This window comes from Hemitrygon akajei, chromosome 18 (genome assembly GCF_048418815.1).
Source record: "Hemitrygon akajei chromosome 18, sHemAka1.3, whole genome shotgun sequence".
In the NCBI taxonomy this organism is placed as follows: domain Eukaryota; kingdom Metazoa; phylum Chordata; class Chondrichthyes; order Myliobatiformes; family Dasyatidae; genus Hemitrygon; species Hemitrygon akajei.
This window is the reverse complement of record NC_133141.1, coordinates 76,027,381-76,054,190: the sequence shown is the minus strand read 5'-3', so window position 1 is coordinate 76,054,190 and position 26,810 is coordinate 76,027,381. Positions and strand designations below refer to the sequence as shown.

Genomic DNA, 26,810 nt, shown 5'->3' with positions numbered 1-26,810 from the left:
GTATATACCAGAGGTGCTGCCTTTTTCAAAGGTCCCCACATCTGAGCTTTCCCACGTCTTCTCACAGCTACAATCAGGGAGGAGGCGCAGAAGCCTGAAGTGCAACCCAGGTTCTGGAACAGCTACATCCTTTCAACCTTTTGTTAATGTTTGTGTAGCATTTGATACCACCCGGCCTGTACTCACTGGAGTTCAGAAGATTGGGGGGAGGGGGGTGTTATCTGATTGAAACCGATGCAACTTTAAAAGACCCAGATAGAGTGGATGTGGAGAGGATGTTTCCTGTAGTGGTGGAGTCTAGGACCAGAGGACACAGATAGAGTGGATGTGGAGAGGATGTTTCCTATCGTGGGGGAGTCTAGGACCAGAGGACACAGATAGAGTGGATGTGGAGAGGATGTTTCCTATAGTGGGGGAGTCTAGGACCAGAGGACACAGATAGAGTGGATGTGGAGAGGATGTTTCCTATAGTGGGGGAGTCTAGGACCAGAGGGACACAGATAGGGTGGATGTGCAGAGGATGTTTCCTATAGTGGGGGTGTCTAGGACCAGAGGGACACAGATAGGGTGGATGTGCAGAGGATGTTTCCTATAGTGGGGGAGTCTAGGTCCAGAGGACACAGATAGAGTTAATGTGGAGAGGATGTTTCCTACAGTGGGGGAGTCTAGGACCAGAGGACACAATTGAGTGGATGTGGAGAGAGTGTTTCCGATGGTGGGGGTCTAGGACCAGAGGGCACAGCCACAGAAGGACATCCATTTAGAACAGAGATGAGGAGGAATTTCTTTAGCTAGAAGGTGGTGAATCTGTGGAATTCATTGCCATAGACAGATGTGGAGACCAAGTCATTGAGTATATATAAAACGGAGGTTTTTGATTAGTCAAGGTGTCAAAGGTTATAAGGAATGGGGGTTGAGAGGGATAATAAATCAGCCGTGATAAAATGGCAGACCAGACTTGATGGGCCAAATGGCCTAATTCTACTGCTATTCTTATGGCTTTGTTTGGCTCTTGAATGAACCAAGGCAACACTAATCACTACATTTTAGCGACACTGTGACCGCTTAAATCCTGCGACCTAAAACGGGCATTTTTGATCTAATTGTCTATAATTCCTTTCTTGTGAATGCTGCTTGTGTGATTCTATTTGCCTGTGACGCTGTTGAAAGTAGGTTTTTTGTTGCTCCACTTTGACTTTGAACATTTGGTCTTTTCGGGCTGTGATTATTCTCTGCCTGGAATATTGTGCGCACCTCTGGTTGTCCCATTACTGGAAGGATGGGGAAGCTTTGGAGAGGGTGCAGAGGAGGTTTATCAGGGTTCTGCCTGCATTAGAGTGTTTTTGCTATTCGGAAAGGTTGAACAAACTTGGGTTTTCTCTGAGACTATCAGAATCTTTTTCCCCATTTGTGCCGGCAGCTCATTCCACACTCTCACGGCCCCGTGAGTGAAGAAGTTTGCCCTCATGTTCCCCTTAAACTTTTCATCTTTCACATTTAGCCAATGACCTCTGGTTATAGTCCCACCCAACCTCAGTGGAAAAATCTGCTTGTGTTTACCCTATCTATACCCCTCGTACCTCTATCAAATTTCCCCTTAATCTTGTGTTTCGAGGAATAAAGTTCAAACCTATTCAATACGTAACTCAGGTCCTCCAGACCTGGCAACATCCTCATAAATTTTCTCTGTACTCTTTCAACCTTATTTACATCTTTCCTGTAGGTAGGTGACCAGATCTGCACACAATGCTCCGAATTAGTGTCTTATACAGCTTCAACTTGACATCCCATTTCCTATACATAATACTTTGATTTGTGAGGCCACTGTGCCAAAGGCTTTCTTAGGCTTCCTGTTAAATGTTGTATTTGGACCCACCTTTACAGCTTTCTCTGACAGCATATTGCATCTACCCACTACCCTCTAAAAACTGTTTTCCATTGGACCCCCCCCCTTCGAATCTTTCTCCTCACCTTAAATCTGTCTTTTAGTTTTAGACTCGCCACCCCTAGGACCACCTTCTTCGTCCCTCATGATTTTATATCTGTAAAGACTTTCTTTGCCTCCTATGTGACACGAAAGATGTCCTTGTAGCTCAGACCCTCTGCCATTCCTCGTCCCACTTCCCAAGTTCTTGATCCTGCTGTAATCTTAGATAACCATCTCTGTTGTCCCTGACACCACCAAATTTACTCAGAGGATTCACTTGATCACCAGATCACCATTGCCAACTGCCTCCCTTTTCCTCCCAAGGATACCAAGGAGGCAAAAGAAACTCGGCAATTCCCCATCGACCTACACCAGTTCTATCGACCCTGTAGAAAACATCCTATCTGGATCCATTGTGCCTTGGTCCACAGACTCTGCCTCAGCACGATCAAAGACCCTCACCTACCCTGGACATTCTCCCTTCTCCCCTCCACAGACTCTGTCTGCCTCAGCACGATCAAAGACCCTCACCTACCCCGGACATTCTCCCTTCTCCCCTCCACGGACTCTGTCTGCCTCAGCACGATCAAAGACCCTCACCTACCCTGGACATTCTCCCTTCTCCCCTCCACGGACTCTGCCTCAGCACAAACAAAAACCCTCACCTACCCCCTTCTCCCCTCCATGGACTCTGTCCATACCCCATGCTGCCTCAGCATGATCAAAGACCCTCACCTACCTCTGACATTCTCCCTTCTCTCTCCCTGCCTCAGTAAAGCAGCCAGCAATGTCGAAGACGCCCACCCCACCCCAGACACACTCTCTTCCACCATCCATCAGCAGAAGTTGCAAAAAACCTGCTGGATACCGGCCCGTCCCTTGCCTCTGGCCCCAACACCCTAACCTTCCCAGTCCAGCCCTGCCACTTCGATAAGCCCTCGGACCTGGCCCCCGCTGCCTCGATTTGACCCGTCCCCAACCAGGCCCTGCCACTTCGAATCGCTCTCAGACCTCGATTCGATACCTTCCCAACCTGGCCCTGTGCTTAAATCGGTCAAACATCAGCAGCTCGTTGCTCGCTGTCTGGCCCAGGCCCTGCCGCCTCGGATCTGCCCCTTTGTAAAGGCTATGAGCCCGTTCCAGTCATGGCCAAACATTGGCTCATTCCTCTCTCTTGGCATCAGGTAACCAGTTGTTAGTTTTACCAGTGGTTTGACTCTTTGTCCAATCTGATTCTATTTAGAGTCAATTTACAGCGGTCGGTGAAGCGGATCTGAAGGCACTCGATAATCAGATCCAAGAGCTGAGTGAGAAGTTCAGCAGCGTCCAGCAGAGCTGCCGTCAGATGGAAACAGGTGGGAAGGGGGATGTGCATGGGATGTTTGTCACTTCATCAGTGTCAGAAGGCAATACAAAACTGGGGAAATTTTCTTCCCTTTGCCCACATGCAGCTTGTGAGATCATCTGCGTGTCCAGTAATCGATAGATTACTGTAATTTAACCCATCATTATCTGGGGGGGGGAACCCATGATTTTATTTAATCAGTGATTATCGGGTGGGGGGAGTCCATGATTATATTTAATCAGTGATTATCCGGAGGGAGGGATGATGATTATATTTAATCACTGGTTATCCAGGGGAGGGACAGCTATTATATTTAAATAGTGATTAGCCGGGGGAGGAACAGTGATGATATTTAATCTCTGATTATCTGGAGGGAGGGACTATGATTATATTTAATCAGTGATTAACCAGTGGGGGCGGGGACAGTGATTATATTTAATCAGTGATCATCTGGAGGGAGGGACAGTGATTATATTTGATTAGTGATTATTTAAAGGGTAGAACAGTGATTATCTTTAATGACTGATTTTGCCGAGGGCAGGATGGTCATTGTATTTAATCAGTAATTATCCAGAGTGATAGACAGGAATAAAAGCAGGTGTAGGATTGTCCGTAGGTAACTTCGGGAATAAAAGTAGGTGTAGGATTGTCCATAGGTAATGGGAATAAAAGCAGGTGGAGGATTATCCGTAGGTAATGGGAATAAAAGCAGGTGGAGGATTATCCGTAGGTAACGACGGGAATAAAAGCAGGTGTAGGATTGTCCATAGGTAATGGGAATAAAAGCAGGTGGAGGATTATCCGTAGGTAACGACGGGAATAAAAGCAGGTGGAGGATTATCCGTAGGTAACGTCGGGAATAAAAGCAGGTGTAGGATTATCCGTAGGTAATGGGAATAAAAGCAGGTGTGGGATTTTCCGCAGGGAATGGGAATAAAAGCAGGTGTGGGATTTTCCGCAGGGAATGGGAATAAAAGCAGGTGTAGGATTGTCCGTAGGTAATGGGAATAAAAGCAGGTGTGGGATTTTCCGCAGGGAATGGGAATAAAAGCAGGTGTAGGATTGTCCGTAGGTAACTTCGGGAATAAAAGCAGGTGTAGGATTGTCCATAGGTAATGGGAATAAAAGCAGGTGTAGGATTGTCCGTAGGTAATGGGAATAAAAGCAGGTGTGGGATTGTCCGTAGGTAACTTCGGGAATAAAAGCAGGTGTAGGATTGTCCATAGGTAATGGGAATAAAAGCAGGTGTGGGATTGTCCGTAGGTAACGTTGGGAATAAAAGTTGGTGGAGGATTATCCGTAGGTAACGTCAGGAATAAAAGCAGGTGGAGGATTATCCGTAGGTAATGGGAATAAAAGCAGGTGTGGGATTGTCCGTAGGTAACGTCGGGAATAAAAGCAGGTGTAGGATTGTCCGTAGGTAATGTCGGGAATAGAAGCAGGTGTAGGATTGTCCGTAGGTAATGGGAATAAAAGCAGGTGTAGGATAGTCCATAGGTAATGGGAATAAAAGCAGGTGTAGGATAGTCCGTAGGTAATGGGAATAAAAGCAGATGTAGGATTGTCCGTAGGTAATGGGAATAAAAGCAGGTGTAGGATTGTCCGTAGGTAACGTCGGGAATAAAAGCAGATGTAGGATTGTCCGTAGGTAACGTCGGGAATAAAAGCAGGTGTAGGATTGTCCGTAGGTAATGGGAATAAAAGCAGGTGTAGGATTGTCCGTAGGTAACGCCGGGAATAAAAGCAGGTGTAGAATTGTCCGTAGGTAACATCGGGAATAAAAGCATGTGTAGAATTGTCCGTAGGTGACATAGGGAATAAAAGCTTGTGTAGAATTGTCCGTAGGTAACATCGGGAATAAAAGCAGAAATAGTCCTATTGTATCTAATTGTTTTTTCCACCCCTCAATTATAGATCAAGCTTTTTTGGCTTGGAAAACTAAGGGATTATTAAGATTTTCTGACTTATTTTTGGACAACTGTTTTATGTCTTTTGAGCAATTAGTAAATAAATATAATTTGCCTAGATTTCATTTTTTTAGATACTTACAGGTTAGGCATTTTTTAAGTATGGTACTTCCTTCATTCCCAAATTTTGTGTCTTCAGATATTTTGGAGAGTTTGTTTGAATTAAACCCTTTTCAAAAAGGGCTTATATCAAAACTTTATAATATAATTATGAAGATACTTTCAGTGCCCTTTGATAAGACCAAAAATGATTGGGAAAGAGAGCTTAATCTTATTATTCCTATTGAGAATTGGGATAGAATTCTTCAATTAGTTAATACATCATCTATATGTGCCAAACATTCATTATTACAATTTAAGGTTGTGCATAGGGCCCATATGTCCAAGGATAAATTAGCTCATTTTTATTCTCATATAAACCCTATTTGTGACAGATGTCAATCAGAAATCGCGTCTTTAACTCATATGTTTTGGCCATGTCCGATTTTGGAAAAATATTGGAAAGATATTTTTGATATTATTTCGGCGGTACTGAACATTGATTTACAACCCCATCCTATTACCGCAATTTTTGGTTTACCGATGATGGGCTCACTTCATTTATCTCCTTCCGCCTGTCGAATGATTGCTTTTCTCACTTTGATGGCTAGAAGATCTATTTTGTTGAATTGGAAGGAAATTAATCCTCCCACTGTATTTCACTGGCTTTCTCAAACTATGTTATGTCTAAATTTAGAAAAAATTAGAAGTGCTGTATTTGATACTTCTATTAAATTTGTAAAGATATGGAGACCATTTATTCAATATTTTCATATGATGTAATGGCCCTGTGCCAGGCTTATTGGTTTTTTCAGCTTTAATCGTATGTATGTTGAGAGGATCGGAGTTGACGACATTGATGTTTATGTATGCTTGTGAGATATTATAAACAGCCCTTTTTTTTCTTTTTTTTAAAGTTTTTTTTCCTTTTTTGTTTTTTTTTCTTAGATATTAGATTAGTAGATTAGTTAACTTTCATATATAGATTTATATTTTTTTTCTCTTTTTTTATATTATATATTATGGAATATCTAGACTTACCTTGTTCATATATACACTATATGGTTTATGTTTTGGGAAAGCTTACTTATACTGTATTCATTGTTTATGTATTCCTTCATGTGTAATGGGAGTTCATATGTTTGTAATCCATTATTAATATTTTAATTGTATTTTGTTCATAATATTTTTAATACTAATAAAAAGATTAAAAGGGAATAAAAGCAGGTGTAGAATTGTCCGTAGGTAACGTCGGGAATAAAAGCAGGTGGAGGATTATCCGTAGGTAACGTCGAGAATAAAAGCAGGTGTAGAATTGTCCGTAGGTAACGTCGGAAATAAAAGCAGGTGTAGAATTGTCCGTAGGTAACGTCGGGAATAAAAGCAGGTGTAGAATTGTCCGTAGGTAACGTCGGGAATAAAAGCAGGTGTAGAATTGTCCGTAGGTAACGTCGGGAATAAAAGCAGGTGTAGGATTGTCCGTAGGTAACGTCGGGAATAAAAGCAGGTGTAGAATTGTCCGTAGGTAACGTCGGGAATAAAAGCAGGTGTAGAATTGTCCGTAGGTAACGTCGGGAATAAAAGCAGGTGTAGAATTGTCCGTAGGTAACGTCGGGAATAAAAGCAGGTGTAGAATTGTCCGTAGGTAACGTCGGGAATAAAAGCAGGTGTAGAATTGTCCGTAGGTAACGTTGGGAATAAAAGCAGGTGTAGAATTGTCCGTAGGTAACGTCGGGAATAAAAGCAGGTGGCGTTGGATCAGCAGGACTTGTCACTTCATGGTATTTCTTTATAAAGTACCTGCCTGACCCCTGGTGGCAGAAGCTGTGTACTGCCTTCAATTTTATATACCCCCGATGCGGGGAGATGTGAAGGCATCAGAGAGGAGTCAGCAAAGATTTTCAGAAGTGATTCATGTGGAGAAGGAGCATGGTGAGAGGGACTTGGGACCGTATTAAAGAGAAGGCTGAGGGGCGTGCTGTTGGTAATATCTGGGATGCGAAGCGGTCTGAACCAAAAGGATGTGGGAAGCGGTTCCTATTGAGTCAGAGGGTTGCAGGCAGTCTGGTGCACTGTCCAGTGGGCTCCTGTCAGAGTTTTATCCCACCTTCCAACACGTGGCCTGTAGCCTTCAGTCCCTGGGTGATTGAAGTGTTTGTGGAGGTAGTTCACCTGTGAAATGAACAACTTCCTTAGATCTTCTCTGAATCTCCTGCCCCTCACCACAGATTGTGAGCTGCAGTTTTATTCCTGTCCAGGAGGAACAGATCCTCTCAGGCTGCCCCATCTCTACCCCTCATGCCCTCTCTTCCCTTCCTCCAGTTCCCCATAATTAGGGCTCCGTGGTAAAGTAGCGGTTAGTGCGACGCATTGCCGGCTTGGGGCACTCGGAGTTCAATTCCTGTGTGTCCGTTCCTCCCCGTGGGTTTCCTCCAGAGGCTCCGGTTTCCTCCCACCGTCTGAAGCCATACCGGTTGGTAGGTTAATCGGTCATTGTATCCGTCCCATGATCAGGCCAGGGTTGCCGGGCAGTGCAGCTCGAAGGGCCGGGAGGTCTGGTGCTGCTCAATCTCTGAATAAAATAATTAATTAAAATGCTCCATCCCAGGCAACGTCCTGATGAATCTCCTCTGCACCCTCTTTTTATTTTTCTTTCTTCATTTTCCAGGATTGTACGCTGTCCTTTATCATTGTTATAAAGCTGGGGCATAACCTGCCTGCTCCTATATTCAGTCCCCTGCCATGGAAGGCCGGCCAGCCATCCCATCCCATCATCTTTCTCAGCCACAGTATCTATCTTTGCCACCAAGTTCAGGCATCTTTCCTGGGGACAACGTACGATGTTGGATTTGGCCCATTGAGTCTGCTCTGCCGCTCGTCCATGCTGATTTATTACCCCTCTCCCGTAACCCCTGACTAATTAAACACCTATCGACCCCCTGACGCACAGATTCTCACGTCACGGCGCTGCTGCTCCTTGCTGTTCCTGGTACATGTCCTGGCCCCAATCTTCTAAAGCCTTTGACTCCTACTGGGACAAAGGCAGCTGTCAGCAGCTCACCAGAATCCTCTGTCTGCCCTGAGCCGAAGGTTGGCTTCAGCTTTCACCACACGACATTGTTCCTCTCCCAGGGATGGGAGTTTGGAATTTCTGTTGGCATTTCTGCGGCTCTGAGTTTTTACGGGGCAGGTGTTGCTCACCCCCATGCCCAGCCCTCCTCCTTTCCGGGCTTGGGACCTGTCTTCGATAACCTCCTCAAAATGCATCACCTCACATTTATCACTCTTAAACTCTACATATTTTAAAACGACACTCTGCCGTCACCCCCCCAGTCTCTCGTTAACCTATTTTGGGTCTGTATTTAGATTGTAGACGTTGTGTAGCTGGAGTTTAGTCAGATCTTCGCTGTGCAGAGTGTGTCTGTTCCGTACCGTATGATGTACTGGGTACACCTGTACATTTACGTCTACCTTATGAGATGGAGATGAACGTTAACCTATTTTCTGTCCGAATTAGAACTTAAGGATCTCAATAATTCGATGACGACTGAAGAGATGTCGGCGAAAATTGCAGCCTTAAAGCAAGAATGTGCATCTCATCAGGCGAAACTGCAGAAGATCAAATCTACAAGCAATCACGTGACCCCAGAGGAGAAGGAGCAGGTGAAGGTGTTATTCTGGGGACTCTAGCTTAAGTTTTTAAAAAAATATCTTTGCCAGCCACAAGTGAGTTCTGGTTGACAGGAGGATGACAAATCTCCCTCCCCCCTCCCCCAAATCTCCCCTAAAGAGTGGCAGCAGTGACCCTAACCTCAGTGGTAAGGAAGCTGGGAGGGGACTGATGAAGAGGGAATCTGATAGGAGAGGGGAGTGGACTGTGGGAGAGAGGGATGGAGGAGGGGGCACCAGAGGGAGGTGAGAGGAGAAGGGGTGGGAGGGGAGCCGGAATGAGGAATGGAAAAAGGAGTGTGGAGAGATTACATTGTATGATAAGGTGGACTCTGATCTCACTATCTACCATGTCTGGCTTTACACCGTATAAGACACAGGAGCAGAATTAGGCCATTCAGCCCATCGAGTCTGCTCTGCCATTCCACCGTGGCTGATTTATTAACCCTCTCAACCCCATTCTCCTGCCTTCTCCCCCAAACCTTTCACACCCTGACTAATCAAGAACCTATCAATCTCTGCTTTAAATACACCCAATGACCCGGCCTTCACAGTTGTCTGTGCGATGAATTCCACAGATTCACCAGACTCTGACTAAAGAGATTCTCGTCTCTGTTCTAAATGGACGTCTCTCTATTCGGAGGCTGTGCCCTCCGGCCCCAGACTCCCCCACTATGTGAGGAACATCCACCCCACATTCACTCTGTCCAGACCTTTCAATATTCAATAAGTTTCAGTGAGATTCCTCCTCCCCTCCCCCCCCAATCTACTAAACTCCAGCGAGCACAGGCCCAGAGCCATCAAACGCTGCCCTGTTAACCCCTTCATTCCTGGGATCATTCTGAATTGCCTCTAGGCCCTGTCCTATGCCAGAACAATAAGGGGCCCAAAGCTGCTCACTATACTCCAAGTGAGGCTCACCGGTGTCTTACAAAGCCTCAGCATCACATCCTTACTTTTATACTCTAGTCCTCTCGAAATGAATGCTAACATTGCATTTGCCTCCCTTACCACTGATTAAACCTGCACGTTCACCTTAGGGGAATCCTGAAAAAGAACTCCCAAGCCTCTCTGCACCTCTGATTTGTGAATTTTCTCCCCATTTAGAAAACAGACATGCTTTTATTCCTTCTATCAAAGTGCGTGACCATACACATCCGACACTGTATTTCCACCTGCCTCTTCTTTGCCCATACCCCCAGTCTGTCCCAAATCCTGCTGCAGCCTCAGTACTTCCTCAGCACTACCTGCCCCCTGCCTGTCTTCGTACCGTCCACAAACTTGGCCGCAAGCCATCAGTTCCTTCATCCAAATAATGTAAAAAGGAGTGGTCCTAACACCAGCCCCTGTGGAACACCGCTAGTCACCGGCAGCCAACCAGAATATTTCCCCCTTATTCTCACTCTTTGCCCAGCCACCCAATCTTTCCTGACTGGGCTCTGATCTTGTTAGCAGCCTCATGTGTGGCACCTTGTCAGAGGGCTTCTGAACATCCAAGTACACAACATCCACCGGCCGTCCTTTGTTTATCCTGCCTCAAAGGATTCCAACAGATTAGACGGGCAAGATTTTCCCGTAGGGAAACCCCGCTGATGTTGGCTTATGTGCCTTCAAGTACCCCAAAAGCACATCTTTTAACAATCGACTCCAGCATCTGGGTGTTGTTGCAGAAGCGATTTCTCTTTCCCTCACTGGTGAGAGAGAGATACCAAGGTGCTGCGTTATGGACTGTAGTTTTTGATGGCCTCTTACGGGGTATTTGCTATTGCTTGCATGGTGGGGGGGGGGGGGTTGGTTCTACTGTGCAAGGGGGGGGGGGGCGATGCTGCCATCTGTGCATTGCAGGGGTAGTCTTTGGGGTACTGATACTACTATCACCCGTTCTTTGGGGTTTCCTATTTTGTGTACGCCTGTGAAGAGTAAGAATTCCAGGCTGTATACTGTATACACTCCCTGAAAATAAAATGAATCATTATTTCAAACATTTTCTCAACCATTGAGGTCAGACTAACTGGCCTATGCTTTCCTTTCTTCTGCCTCCCTCCCTCCTTGAAGAGTGGGGTGACTTCGCAATTTTCCATTCCATAATGTCTCCGCACCCTCTTCAGCTACCTCTTTTGTCTTTTATCCACCTGCACGGCACTTGGAACCCGCATGGAACCGAACACTTGTGCTTTCTGTTATGGTTTTCCCTTGTTTTATCTCACCGATGAAATTATCTGTATGGATGGCGCTGAAAGCTAACCTTTTCCATCGTGTGCTGTCAATGTGAAGACAATAAGCCCGTGTATCACAGAGTCATACAACAATACGGCAAAGAAATGTGTCCTTTTGGCCCATCTAGTTTGTGCCATATCCTTTCCTGAAGTATGGAGCTGTGCTGTGTTTTGTGTGTGTGTTGCCGACCGTGACGTCACAGCAGCGAAGGTCCTCCATCTCTGGTGCTGGTCAGGGCTTCCTTCAGCATGTTTCCTCTTGGTTTTCACATGACGGAGACTCAGCAATACCGTCGCACACGGACACAGATGGATTCCTCGTCGCTATTTCCATAACAATTTTGTTTGACCGGTCAGGGTTGTTGGCCCAGAGCTGAACCCCCCGAACCTGGAGGGCCGGTGGACCTCTCTTGGCCTGGCCTCTGCCCTTTAACCTATTTGGCATGAATGACCCTCCCAAGAGCCAAAGCACAAGGCCCTGACTTCAGCCGATGTAGCTCTCGGGAGTCATTGAGACACAAAAGACTCCAATCCACAGCAAGGTTGTGGTCCTTTGGGTGGACTGTGTTTCGTAAGAGGTGGATTAATCCCCAGGGTTTGATGATATGTGTCCAAGGCTGCAGTGTGAGTGAGGCACAGGAGAAAGTTACGTGGACTGAACAGATTTGTAACTCTCTAAGGGTTACAAGCATTGGAAGAGAGCAAGGTGGTCAGCTGGGATAAGCCAAGTATTTACAGGCCAGTCTGTCTAACATACTTCGAGCCACATCGCACAGCAGCCCCAGATTTTAACCTTCATCTAATCACAGTTTACAATGACCATTTAACCTACCAACCGGTACGTCTTTGGACTGTGGGAGGAAACCAGGGCAGCCGGAGGAAACCCACGCATTCCACCGGGAGGATGTACTGTCTCCTTACAGACAGCGGTGGGAATTGAACCCGGGTCACTGGTACTGTAAAATTTTGTGCTAACCACTACACTACTGAGAAGATATACTGTCTCCTTACAGACAATGATGGGAATTGAACCCGGGTCACTGGTACTGTAAAACGTTGTGTTAATCACTACACTACCGTGTGATGGGAATTGAACCCGGGTCACTGGTACTGTAAACCGTTGTGTTAACCACTACACTACTGTGTGATGGGAATCGATCCCGGGTCACTGGTACTGTAAACCGTTGTGCTAACCACTACACTACCGTGTGATGGGAATTGAACCCGGGTTGCTGGTACTGTAAACATTGTGCTAACCACTACACTACCGTATGATGGGAATCGAACCCGGGTCACTGGTACTGTAAAGTGTTGTGCTAACCACTACACTACCGTGTGATGGGAATTGAACCCGAGTCACTGGTACTGTAAAGTGTTGTTCTAACCACTACACTACCGTGTGATGGGAATTGAACCCGGGTTACTGGTACTGTAAAATGTTGTGCTAACCACTACACTACCGTGTGATGGGAATTGAACCCCGGTCACTGGTACTGTAAGACGTTGTGTTAACCACTACACTACAGTGTGATGGGAATTGAACCCGGGTCACTGGTACTGTAAAACGTTGTGCTAACCACTACACTACCATGTGATGGGAATTGAACCCGGGTCACTGGTACTGTAAAGTGTTGTGCTAACCACTACACTACCGTGTGATGGGAATTGAACCCGGGTCACTGGTACTGTAAAGTGTTGTTCTAACCACTACACTACCGTGTGATGGGAATTGAACCCGGGTTACTGGTACTGTAAAATGTTGTGCTAACCACTACACTACCGTGTGATGGGAATTGAACCCCGGTCACTGGTACTGTAAGACGTTGTGTTAACCACTACACTACAGTGTGATGGGAATTGAACCCGGGTCACTGGTACTGTAAAACGTTGTGCTAACCACTACACTACTGTGTGATGGGAATTGAACCCGAGTCACTGGTACTGTAAAGTGTTGTGCTAACCACTACACTACCGTGTGATGGGAATTGAACCCGAGTCACTGGTACTGTAAAGTGTTGTTCTAACCACTACACTACCGTGTGATGGGAATTGAATCCGGGTTACTGGTACTGTAAAATGTTGTGCTAACCACTACACTACCGTGTGATGGGAATTGAACCCCGGTCACTGGTACTGTAAGACGTTGTGTTAACCACTACACTACAGTGTGATGGGAATTGAACCCGGGTCACTGGTACTGTAAAACGTTGTGTTAACCACTACACTACCGTGTGATGGGAATTGAACCCGGGTCGCTGTTACTGTAAAGTGTTGTTCTAACCACTACACTACCGTGCTGCCCATACTTGGTAGAGAAGTTATTCGGGGGAGGGGGGGAAATACGCTGAGGATCAGGATTAATCTGGTCAAAGATCGCCTGTGTGAATCTTTTACAGGGAAAGAAGCCGTCTGACCAGTTTGATTTAATTTTGCGGAGAGGTAACCAAACGTGTTGATGAGAGCAATGCAGAAGACGTGATCTAATGGGTCTAAGGTTCCACTTAATATCAGAGAATGTATACAGTGTACAACCTGAAATTCTTACCCTTCACAGACATCCTTGAAACAGAAGAAAAAATCCCAAAGAATAAATGACAGTAAAACGTTAGAACACCACAGCCCCCCTCCCTTCCCACGCACAAACAGCTTCGACCCTTCTCTCACCTGCCTCAGTAAAAGCATCTGCCCACGCAAGCAATAGCAGTCCCAAAAGAGACCATGGTCTGGAGTTCACACAACAGTTTGACATGCCACTGTAAGTGTGTGTCTCCTCCCTTTCTCTCTCCTCCCCCCTCTCTCTCCACTCTCCCTCTCTCTCCCCCTCCCTCCCTCTTCCCTCCCCCTCCCTCTTTCCCCTCTCTCTCTTCTCCCCTCCTCTCTCTCCCCCTCTCTCTCTTCTCCCCTCTCTCTCTCTTCTCCCCTCCTCTCACTCTCTCTTCTCCCCTCCTCTCACTCTTTCTCCCCTCCTCCCTCTCTCTCCTCCCCTCCTCTCTCTCTCTCTTCTCCCCTCCTCTCTCTCTCTCTTCTCCCCTCCTCTCTCTCTCTCCCCTCCCCCTCCCTCTTTCCCCTCTCTCTCTCTTCTCCCCTCCTCTCTCTCTCTCTTCCCTCCTCTCTCTCTCTTCTCCCCTCTCTCTCTTCTCCCCTCCTCTCACTCTCTCTTCTCCCCTCCTCTCTCTCTCTCTTCCCTCCTCTCTCTCTCTTCTCCCCTCTCTCTCTTCTCCCCTCCTCTCACTCTCTCTTCTCCCCTCCTCTCACTCTCTCTTCTCCCCTCCTCTCACTCTTTCTCCCCTCCTCCCTCTCTCTCCTCCCCTCCTCCCTCTCCTCCCCTCCTCTCTCTTCTCCCCTCCTCTCTCTCTTCCCCCTCCTCTCTCTCTTCCCCCCCTCTCTCTCTCTTCCCCCTCCTCTCTCTCTTCTCCCCTCCTCTCTCTCTCTCCTCCCCTCCTCTCTCTCTCCTCCCCTCCTCTCTCTCTTCTCCCCTCCTCTCTCTCTTCTCCCCTCTCTCTCTCTCTCTTCTCTCTCTCTCTCTCTTCTCCCCTCCTCTCTCTCTTCTCCCCCCTCTCTCTCTCTCCTCCGCCCCTCTCTCCCCCACAATCTCGATGTTCTGATCTCTGAGGAATCGGGTCGTCCACAGGGCCGAAGCGCACACCTTCCAGGCCTCTCCTGGAGATATGGAGAACACAGGCGAGGAATCGGGCCGCACACCTTCCAGGCCTCTCCTGGAGATATGGAGAACACCGGCCACTCAGCATGTTGTAGGAGCCGGATCCCACCGCTGTGAAGAACTGCAGTTTTGAGTTCAGCTGTAGGTCACGGACTCCCACAGAATCCCAGCCTCCTTGAAAGGGAAAAAAGAAGCATTAAAGAGCTTCATTTAATCTGTTTCGCAGAAGAACTTGAAGAAGTCACTCTCTGGCACCACCGTTCAGCTCCAATTGTAAACAACAATTGTGTAGATTGAGGGATGTACAAAATATCTGATGCCCCTCCATTGATTGGTGTTGGCTATGGATATTATGTTCTAGATGTTTACTGCTATGCAAGCCTTGGCACTACGATATGAAGAGGCAGACTGTGCAGTCTCTCCCTTTTCGCTCAGCTGATGGATGCAAAGGAACTGTAGAGGCCGATGAGGTTTGGCACCAGCAGGAGCTGCCAGTAAGCGCTGACCCAATGTAGGACTGCCTTAGGGAGTCCCAGTTCCGGATTTTTCCCTCAGGCGTCACTCCAGAAGCTTTCCCCACGAGTGGGTTTAGCCGCAAGGCAGCTGAGGTTTGAGATCAGAGTTTGCCTTCCAGATGAGCTGCCAACCATGGCTGACAATCCCCGTCTGCCCGAAGCAACTGGTTTTAAGGTGCCTTTTCCCCTTCTGACAGTAGGAACAGTTCCGCTGGGTTTAGTAGCGAAACCACACTTGAAGGCCAGGAGCTGGACTTGGTTGTCAGAGGCTATATCAAGTGCATGCATTTAATAGATAGTGGGAGCTTATCCCCGTTACCTCCCCTGGCTACGACAACCTCAAGGAACCAAAATAACAAAGTGGAAACTGTTTGAATAGGAGGCAGTTCCAGGGCAGAGGAAGAGATGTTGATGTATGTAGACAGGCTGGAGTACAATTGTGTTGTAGAGGGACAGTGGGTGCACTGTCCAGTAAACAGGGATATCTGTTACTTTTAGATTTGATTAGAAAGTGAGTGATGTGGGAACAGGTTGTAACCGAAATAGAAATGAAGACTAACTCTACTTTTCATCCACCTACCCTTTTCTGACCAGGTTTATACTGAGCGGAAGCTGTATGTAAAAGAGTGGCGGAAAAGAAAGAGAATGGTGAGTGTTGACGATTGGGAGATAGGCACTTGTATGTGGAGTTTGTACAGGGGGGTGAGTTGGGTTTCTGGTGGGGGGGTGAAGGTTGGTGAGATCGATGATTGGGAGATCGGCATTTGTGTGTGGAGTTTGTACAGGGGGGTGAGTTGGGTTTCTGGTGGGGGGGGTGAAGGTTGGTGAGATCGATAATTGGGACATTGGCATTTGTATGTGGAGTTTGTACAGGGGGGTGAGTTGGGTTTCTGGTGGGGGGGTGAAGGTTGGTGAGATCGATGATTGGGAGATCGGCATTTGTATTGGGGGTGAGTTGGGTTTCTGATGGGGGGTGAAGGTTGGTGAGATCGATGATTGGGAGATCGGCATTTGTGTGTGGAGTTTGTACAGGGGGGTGAGTTGGGTTTCTGGTGGGGGGGTGAAGGTTGGTGAGATCGATGATTGGGAGATAGGCAGTTGTATTGGGGGTGAGTTGGGTTTCTGGTGGGGGGGTGAAGGTTGGTGAGATCGATGATTGGGAGATCGGCATTTGTGTGTGGAGTTTGTACAGGGGGGTGAGTTGGGTTTCTGGTGGGGGGGTGAAGGTTGGTGAGATCGATGATTGGGAGATAGGCAGTTGTATTGGGGGTGAGTTGGGTTTCTGGTGGGGGGTGAAGGTTGGTGAGATCGATGATTGGGAGATAGGCACTTGTATTGGGGGTGAGTTGGGTTTCTGGTGGGGGGTGAAGGTTGGTGAGATCGATGATTGGGACATTGGCATTTGTGTGTGGAGTTTGTATTGGGGTGAGTTGGGTTTCTGGTGGGGGGGTGAAGGTTGGTGAGATTGATGATTGGGACATTGGCATTTGTATTTGGAGTTTGTACAGGGGGGTGAGTTGGGTTTCTGGTGGGGGGTGAAGGTTGGTGAGATCGATGATTGGGACATTGGCATTTGTGTGTGGAGTTTGTACAGGGGGGTGAGTTGGGTTTCTGGTGGGGGGGTGAAGGTTGGTGAGATCGATGATTGGGACATTGGCATTTGTGTGTGGAGTTTGTACAGGGGAGTGAGTTGGGTTTCTGGTGGGGGAGTGAAGGTTGGTGAGATTGATGATTGGGACATTGGCATTTGTGTGTGGAGTTTGTATTGGGGTGAGTTGTGTTTCTGGTGGGGGGGTGAAGGTTGGTGAGATCGATGATTGGGAGATCGGCATTTGTATTGGGGGTGAGTTGGGTTTCTGATGGGGGGTGAAGGTTGGTGAGATCGATGATTGGGAGATCGGCATTTGTGTGTGGAGTTTGTACAGGGGGGTGAGTTGGGTTTCTGGTGGGGGGGTGAAGGTTGGTGAGATCGATGATTGGGAGATAGGCAGTTGTATTGGGGGTGAGTTGGGTTTCTGGTGGGGGGTGAAGGTTGGTGAGATCGATGATTGGGACATTGGCATTTGTGTGTGGAGTTTGTACAGGGTGGTGAATTGGGTTTCTGATGGGGGGGTGAAGGTTGGTGAGATTGATGATTGGGACATTGGCATTTGTGTGTGGAGTTTGTACAGGGTGGTGAATTGGGTTTCTGGTGGGGGGGTGAAGGTTGGTGAGATCGATGATTGGGACATTGGCATTTGTGTGTGGAGTTTGTATTGGGGGTGAGTTGGGTTTCTGATGGGGGGGTGAAGGTTGGTGAGATCGATGATTGGGACATTGGCATTTGTGTGTGGAGTTTGTACAGGGGGGTGAGTTGGGTTTCTGGTGGGGGGGTGAAGGTTGGTGAGATTGATGATTGGGACATTGGCATTTGTGTGTGGAGTTTGTACAGGGGGGTGAGTTGGGTTTCTGGTGGGGGGGGTGAAGGTTGGTGAGATCGATGATTGGGAGATAGGCAGTTGTATTGGGGGTGAGTTGGGTTTCTGGTGGGGGGGTGAAGGTAGGTGAGATCGATGATTGGGAGATAGGCAGTTGTATTGGGGGTGAGTTGGGTTTCTGGTGGGGGGGTGAAGGTTGGTGAGATTGATGATTGGGACATTGGCATTTGTATTTGGAGTTTGTACAGGGGGGTGAGTTGGGTTTCTGGTGGGGGGGTGAAGGTTGGTGAGATCGATGATTGGGACATTGGCATTTGTGTGTGGAGTTTGTCGGAGGTTGCGTTTTGGGTTTCTGGCAGGAAGGTGACGAAAGTCGGTGAGTGTCAGATATGTTGAATTAGGTCCGGACAGAAAGCTGCAGAAGGTGTGCTGGATAGCTTGAATGAGTTTGTTCATATTTATCTGTTGTTCATGTTTTCCTGTTTCTATGGGAGATTGCATCAGGCACCTGGGCTGGGGAGAGATTCACTGGGAAGGAATCAAAAAGTGGATTCCTTACGGTCCAAACGTATAACCTACATGTGAAGCCGGTTGATGTGAGCATGATCCAAAAAGAATCCTTGTAAGCTCGGTAGAAAGACATGGAAGATGGTGCGTTCAGGGAGGGCCATGTGGATAATCTCCAGCAGGTTAGTATTAAGAAGGAGGAGATGTTCTGCTACGTGACTAAGTTTCTGGTGTCCGATTTGGTGTCAGACAGGGGAATTCAGTCTTCTGCTGGAGCCGCATGAATTAACACCAAATGTCTTACTTTCTGTTCAGGCGACAGATCTGATCGATGCTATTCTGGAAGGGTATCCCAAAAGCAAGAGGCATTTCTTTGTAAGTAGTGCTGCTCTCGACTCCAGTACCTGCGGTCTCTTGTGTCTGAGACTTTCCCTCAGCTCAGAATCAGCTACACACGCCGTGATTGAGGATAATGGGTCTGTGTCTGGCAAGGTGACCTCTCCTGACCTATGGTGAACCCAGCTACGAAGTAATGCAATGAACCAGAATTGATTAGAGAGCTTAAGGGAAGGGTACCGTTAGGGGCAGTGATCATTATGTGATCGATTTCACCCTGCAATTTGAAAAGGAGAGGCTAAAGTCAGATGCATCAGTATTACAGAGACATGAGAGAGGAGTTGGCCAGAATTGATTGGAAAAGAACACTGGCAGGGATGATGGCTGGAATTTCTGGAAGCAAGTTGGAATATACATCCCCAAAGAGGAAGAAGTATTCAAAAGGCAAGATAACACAACCGTGGCTGACAAGAGAATTGAAAGCCAAAGTAAAAGGCGTACAATAAAGCAAAAGTTAGGGGAAGCTTTTAAAAACCAACAGAAGGCTAAAGCAAGAAAACATGAAATATGAAGTTAATAATAAAAATAATAATAATAATAACATAGAAGAGGATAGCAAAAGTTTCTTCAGATGTATAAAGTGTACAAGAGAGGAGAGAGTGGATGTCGGAATGCTAGAAAACAATGCTAGAGAGGTAGTAATGGGGGACAAAGAAATGGTGGACGAACTGAATTAAATATTTTCCATCTGTCTGCACTGTGGAAGACACTAGCAGTATGCCAGAAGTTTAAGAGAGTCGGGCAGACGTGAGTTTGCTGTTATGAGGGAGAAGGTGTTTGGGAAACTTGAAAGGTCTTGAGGTAGACCACCTGAACCAAATGGTGTCTGCCCATTCTGGCATTCTGGCAAGGTTCTGGAGGACTGGAAAATTGCAAATGTCACTTCACTCTTCAAGAGGGGAGAGAGGCAGAAGAAAGGAATTAGAGGCCTGTTAGTCTGACCTCAGTGTTTGGGAAGATGTTGAAGTTGATTGTTAAGGATGTGGTTTCGGGGTACTTGGAGGCACATGATAAAGTATGCTGTAGTCAGCATGGTTTCCTTCAGGGAAAATCTTGACTGACAAATCTTTTGGAATTAGAAACATAGAAAACCTACAGCTCATTACAGGCGCTTCGACCCACAATGCCGTGCCGTACTTAGAAATTACCTAGGTTTACCACCTAGTTTACCACAAGTCACTCCACCTAGTCTCATAAGACATGCTCCCCAATCCAGGCAACATCCTTGTAAATCTCCTCTGCACCCTTCTATGGTTTCCACATCCTTCCTGTAGTGAGGTGACCAGAAATGAGCACAGTACTCCAAGTGGGATCTGACCAGGGTTCTATATAGCTGCAACATTACCTCTCGGCTCTGAAACTCAGTCCCAAGATTGATGAAGGCCAACGCACCATATGCCTTCTTAACCACACAATCAACCTGTGCAGCAGCTTTGAGTGTCCTATGGATTTGGACCCCAAGATCCTCCACACTGCCAAGAGTCTTACCATTAGTACAATATTCTGCCATCATATTTGACCTACCAAAATGAACCACCTCACACTCCATCTGCCACTTCTCAGCCCAGTTTTGCATTCTATCAATGTCCCGCCGTAACATCTGACAGCCCTCTACACTATCCACAACACCCCTAACCTTTGTGTCATCAACAAATTTACTAACCTATTCCTCCACTTCCTCACCCAGGTCATTTATAAAAATTACAAAGAAAAGGGGTCCAAGAACAGATCCCTGAGGCACACCACTGGTCAACGGCCTCCATGCAGAATATGACCCGTATACAACCACTCTTTGCCTTCTGTGGGCAAGCCAGTTCTGGATCCACAAAGCAATGTCCCCTTGCATCCCATGCCTCCTTACTTTCTCAATAAGTCTTGCATGGGGTACCTTATCAAATGCCTTGCTGAAATCCATATGCACTACATCTACTGTTCAATCTTCATCAATGTGTTTATTCACGTCCTTTTAAAAATTCAGTCAGGCTCGCAAGGCATGACCTGCCCTTGACAAAGCCATGCTGACTATTCCTAATCATATTATGCCTCTCCAAATGTTCATAAATAGAAACATAGAAAACCCACAGCACAATACAGGCCCTTCGGCCCACAAAGTTGTGCCGAACATGTCTCTACCTTAGAAATTACCAGACTTACCTATAGTCCTCTATTTTACTAAGCTCCATGTACTATCTAAAAGCCCTCTTAAAAGACCCTATCATATCCGCCTCCACCACCATTGCCCGGCAGCCCATTCCACGCACTCACCACTCTCTGAGTAAAAACTTACCCCTGACATCTCCTCTGTACCTACTCCCCAGCACCTTAAACCTGTGTCCTCTTGTGGCAACCATTTCAGCCCTGGGAAAAAGCTTCTGACTGTCCACACAATCAATGCCTCTCATCATCTTATACACCTCTATCAGGTCACCTCTCATCCTCCTTCGCTCCAAGGAGAAAAGGCTGAGTTCACTCAACCTATTCTCATAAGGCATCCTCCCCAATCCAGGCAACATCCTGTCAGGATCTTCTCCATCAACTTACCAAACACTGACGTAAGACTCACTGGTCTATAATTTCCTGGGCTATCTCTACTCCCCTTCTTGAATAATGGAACAACATCTGCAACCCTCCAATCCTCTGGAACCTCTCTCGTCCCCATTGACGATGCAAAGATCATCGACAGAGGCTCAGCAATCTCCTCCCTTGTCTTCCTTAGTAGCCTGGGGTATATATAGTCTGGTCCCAATGACTTATCCAACTTGATACTCTCCAAATGCTCCAGCACATCCTCTTTCTTAATATCTACATGTTCAAACTTTTCAGTCCACTGTAAGTCATCCCTACAATCGCCAAAGTTCTTTTCCATAGTGATTACTGAAGCAAAGTACTCATTAAGTACCGTAGATTCCGGATTTTAAGCCGCTACTTTTTTCCCACATTTTGAACAGCTTTGAACTTTGCGGCCAATAATCCGATGCGGCTAATGCAAAGTTTTTTTCATGCCGCTCGTAAACATTTTGCCTCGTAACAGTAGACCAATAAAATTGATGAGTAGTTCACAGAGGTCCAATGAAATTGTACGATAAATCAAGCGCACTTTCACAATTAAATTATTGTAAATCAGTCATTTGTACTCACCCTCATCAACATGGAAAACACTCGAAGCATTGTGCTACCTACCCCTCTTAGTTTAAACTATATTTGTTTTCTGTACTACATCGCGGGATGCTTATGACGACACACCCGGTTTCGCGGCGTCTTGTGGGAAAATGCCGTTTGCGATGAAACGGGACGGAGGGGGTCGAGCGGCGGAGCGGCTTTGGATCTGAGCGAAATCTGCTTTTAAATGCCGTTTGCGATGAAACGGGACGGAGGGGGTCGAGCGGCGGAGCGGCTTTGGATCCGAGCGAAATCTGCTTTTAAATGCCGTTTGCGATGAAACGGAAAGGAGGGGGGAGCGGCGGAGCGGCTTTGGATCCGAGCGAAATCTGCTTTTAAATGCCGTTTGCGATGAAACGGAAAGGAGGGGGGAGCGGATTCCGCGAGCGGCTTTGGATCCGAGCGAAATCTGCTTTTAAAGTTAAAGGTATCAATAACTTTTCCTGGTAGGCTGCAGTATATATATTTTTTACCAGTCGTTAGGAGATATTGGAATGTTGTTCAGTAAAGAAGTATACGCAACGTATATTTAAAAGTAGCCGCGTACGGGCACGGTTCGAAAAAAAGCATTTGCAATATGTATTTGTTTTTGTTACCATATGGATTTAATTAAAAGTTAAAAAAATCCTCACGTGTAATATCTTTCTGTGTAAATATCTCATATTACAACGTGGGACACCTGCGGCCTAAATCCGGTGCGGCCTTTACATTTAAAAAAATGATTTTTATTTCTAAAATTAGTGCCAGCGGCTAAAAATCAGGTGCGCTCTGTAGTCCGGAATCTACGGTAACTCTGCTAACTCCTCCAGTTCTGTACACACTTTTCCACTGTCATACTTGATTGGTCCTATTCTCTCACAACTTATCGTCTTGCTCTTCACAATTCTTTGAAGAAATAACGAGCAGGATAGACAAAGGACAAATGGATGTTGTGTACCTAGATTTTCAGAAGGCCGATGACAGATTGCTTAACAAGTTAGAGCCCAAAGGTGATACAGGAAAGATACTAGCATGGATAGAACATTGGGAGGAGGCAAAGAGTAGGAATAATGGGAACCTTTTCTGGTTGGCTGTTGTGACTAGTGGTGTTCCACAGGTATCTGTTTGGGACTGCTTTTTATATTATATGTCAATGACTTGGATGAAGAAATTGATGGCTTTGTGGCCAAGTTTACGGATGATACAGTGATAGGTGGAGGAGCAGGTAGTGTTAAGGAAGCAATGAGGCTCCAGAAGGACTTGGATTAGTGGCAGAGGGAATACAGTGTCAGGAAGTGTGTGATCATGCACTTAGGCAGAAGGAATAAAAGCATAGACTACTTTCAAAATGGAAAGAAAATTGAAAAATCAGAGGTGCAAAGGGACTTGGGAGTCCGTGTGCAGGATTCCCTAAAGGTTAATTTGCAGGTTGAGCTGGTGGTAAGAAAGGCAAATGCAATGGTAGCATTCACTTCGAGAGAACTCGAATATAAAAACAAGGACATAATGTTATAAAAACATTGGTGTGGCCTCACTGGGGGAAATATGTCCTTATCTAGAAAAGGATGTGCTGACACCTGGAGAGGGTTCTAAGGAGGTTCACAGCAATGATTCCAGGATTGAAACGCTTATCATATGAGCTCTGAATCTCATTGAAACCTGTCGAATATTGAAGGGCCTGGATAGAGTGGACTTGGAGAGGATATTTCCTATAATGGGGGGAGTCTAGGACCAGAGGACACAGATAGAGTGGATGTGGAGAAGATGTTTCCTATAGTGGGGGAGTCTAGGACCAGAGGACACGGATAGAGTGGATGTGGAGAGGATGTTTCCTATAATGGGGGGAGTCTAGGACCAGAAGACACAGAGTGGATGTGGAGAGGATGTTTCCCATAGTGGGGGAGTCTGGGACCAGAGGACACAGATAGAGTGGATGTGGAGAGGATGTTTCCCATAGTGGGGGAGTCTAGGACCAGAGGACATAGATAGAGTGGATGTGGAGAGGATGTTTCCCATAATGGGGGAGTCTGGGACCAGAGGACACAGATAGAGTGGATGTGGAGAGGATGTTTCCCATAGTGGGGGAGTCTAGGACCAGAGGACACAGATAGAGTGGATGTGGAGAGGATGTTTCCTATAGTGGGGGAGTCTAGGACCAGAGGACACAGATAGAGTGGATGTGGAGAGGATGTTTCCCATAGTGGGGGAGTCTGGTACCAGAGGACACAGATAGAGTGGATGTGGAGAGGATGTTTCCTATAGTGAGGGAGTCTAGGACCAGAGGACACAGATAGAGTGGATGTGGAGAGGATGTTTCCCATAGCGGGGGAGTCTAGGACCAGAGGGCACGGATAGAGTGGATGTGGAGAGGATGTTTCCTATAGTGGGGGAGTCTAGGACCAGAGGACACAGATAGAGTGGATGTGGAGAGGATGTTTCCTATAGTGGGGGAGTCTAGGACCAGAGGACACAGATAGAGTGGATGTGGAGAGGATGTTTCCCATAGTGGGGGAGTCTAGGACCAGAGGGCACGGATAGAGTGGATGTGGAGAGGATTTTTCCTATAGTGGGGGAGTCTAGGACCAGAGGACACAGATAGAGTGGATGTGGAGAGGATGTTTCCTATAGTGGGGGAGTCTAGGATAGAGTGGATGTGGAGAGGATGTTTCCCATAGTGGGGGAGTCTGGTACCAGAGGACACAGATAGAGTGGATGTGGAGAGGATGTTTCCTATAGTGAGGGAGTCTAGGACCAGAGGGCACAGCTTCAGAATAGAGTGGCATCCTTTTAGACAAGAGAAGAGGAATTTCCTTAGCCAGAGAGTGGTGAATATGGAAATCATTGAAATAGGCGGCGGTAGAGGCCAAGTCACTGGGTATATTTAAGGTAGAGGTTGATAAGTTCTTGATTGGTCAGGGCATGAAGGGATATGGGTATGGGTAGAAGGCAGGAGATTGAGGCTGAGAGGGAAATAGATCAGCAATGATGAAATGGCAGAGCAGATTCGATGGGCCAAATGTCCTAATTCTGCTCCTGTGGTTATGGACTCCTCAACCCATCTACTTCCATCTGTCCGTCTCTCCTCCCTCATCTGGCTCCACAGCACAGCCTCCCCTCTCCTCCCTCATCTGGTTCCACAGCACAGCCTCCCCTCTCCTCCCTCATCTGGTTCCACAGCACAGCCTCCCCTCTCCTCCCTCATCTGGTTCCACAGCACAGCCTCCCCTCTCCTCCCTCATCTGGTTCCACAGCACAGCCTCCCCTCTCCTCCCTCATCTGGTTCCACAGCACAGCCTCCCCTCTCCTCCCTCATCTGGTTCCACAGCACAGCCTCCCCTCTCCTCCCTCATCTGGTTCCACAGCACAGCCTCCCCTCTCCTCCCCTCTCCTCCCTCATCTGGTTCCACAGCACAACCTCCCCTCTCCTCCCTCATCTGGTTCCACAGCACAGCCTCCCCTCTCCTCCCTCATCTGGTTCCACAGCACAACCTCCCCTCTCCTCCCCTCTCCTCCCTCATCTGGTTCCACAGCACAGCCTCCCCTCTCCTCACTCATCTGGTTCCACAGCACAGCCTCCCCTCTCCTCCCTCATCTGGTTCCAAGCACAGCCTCCCCTCCTCCCCTCTCCTCCCTCATCTGGTTCCACAGAACAGCCTCCACTCTCCTCCCTCATCTGGTTCCACAGCACAGCCTCCCCTCTCCTCCATCTGGTTCCACAGCACAGCCTCCCCTCTCCTCCCTCATCTGGTTCCACAGCACAGCCTCCCCTCTCCTCCCTCATCTGGTTCCACAGCACAGCCTCCCCTCTCCTCCCTCATCTGGTTCCACAGCACAGCCTCCCCTCTCCTCCCCTCTCCTCCCTCATCTGGTTCCACAGCACAGCCTCCCCTCTCCTCCCTCATCTGGTTCCACAGCACAGCCTCCCCTCTCCTCCCTCATCTGGTTCCACAGCACAGCCTCCCCTCTCCTCCCTCATCTGGTTCCACAGCACAGCCTCCCCTCTCCTCCCTCATCTGGCTCCACAGCACAGCCTCCCCTCTCCTCCCCTCTCCTCCCTCATCTGGTTCCACAGCACAGCCTCCCCTCTCCTCCCTCATCTGGTTCCACAGCACAGCCTCCCCTCTCCTCCCTCATCTGGTTCCACAGCACAGCCTCCCCTCTCCTCCCTCATCTGGTTCCACAGCACAGCCTCCCCTCTCCTCCCTCATCTGGCTCCACAGCACAGCCTCCCCTCTCCTCCCCTCTCCTCCCTCATCTGGTTCCACAGCACAGCCTCCCCTCTCCTCCCCTCTCCTCCCTCATCTGGTTCCACAGCACAGCCTCCCCTCTCCTCCCTCATCTGGCTCCACAGCACAGCCTCCCCCTCTCCTCCCTCATCTGGTTCCACAGCACAACCTCCCCTCTCCTCCCTCATCTGGTTCCACAGCACAGCCTCCCCTCTCCTCCCCTCTCCTCCCTCATCTGGTTCCACAGCACAGCCTCCCCTCTCCTCCCCTCTCCTCCCTCATCTGGTTCCACAGCACAGCCTCCCCTCTCCTCCCCTCTCCTCCTCATCTGGTTCCACAGCACAGCCTCCCCTCTCCTCCCTCATCTGGTTCCACAGCACAGCCTCCCCTCTCCTCCCCTCTCCTCCCTCATCTGGTTCCACAGCACAGCCTCCCCTCTCCCTCCCTCATCTGGTTCCACAGCACAGCCTCCCCTCTCCTCCCTCATCTGGTTCCACAGCACAGCCTCCCCTCTCCTCCCTCATCTGGTTCCACAGCACAGCCTCCCCTCTCCTCCCTCATCTGGTTCCACAGCACAGCCTCCCCTCTCCTCCCTCATCTGGTTCCACAGCACAGCCTCCCCTCTCCTCCCTCATCTGGTTCCACAGCACAGCCTCCCCTCTCCTCCCTCATCTGGTTCCACAGCACAGCCTCCCCTCTCCTCCCTCATCTGGTTCCACAGCACAGCCTCCCCTCTCCTCCCTCATCTGGTTCCACAGCACAGCCCTCCCCTCTCCTCCCTCATCTG

General features: G+C 47.9%; 1 protein-coding gene across 1 annotated transcript in view; it reads left to right on the top strand.

The window, feature by feature from the left end:
- psmc3ip (PSMC3 interacting protein) overlaps positions 1-18,779 on the top strand; it is a 105,302-nt gene extending 86,523 nt beyond the window's left edge. Inside the window, exons 5-8 of the mRNA XM_073071575.1 lie at positions 3,171-3,282; positions 8,796-8,941; positions 15,934-15,987; positions 18,579-18,779. Coding sequence (XP_072927676.1) covers positions 3,171-3,282; positions 8,796-8,941; positions 15,934-15,987; positions 18,579-18,779 — 513 coding nt within the window. The remainder of the gene's footprint in view (positions 1-3,170; positions 3,283-8,795; positions 8,942-15,933; positions 15,988-18,578) is intronic.
- The last annotated feature ends 8,031 nt before the right edge of the window (positions 18,780-26,810 follow it).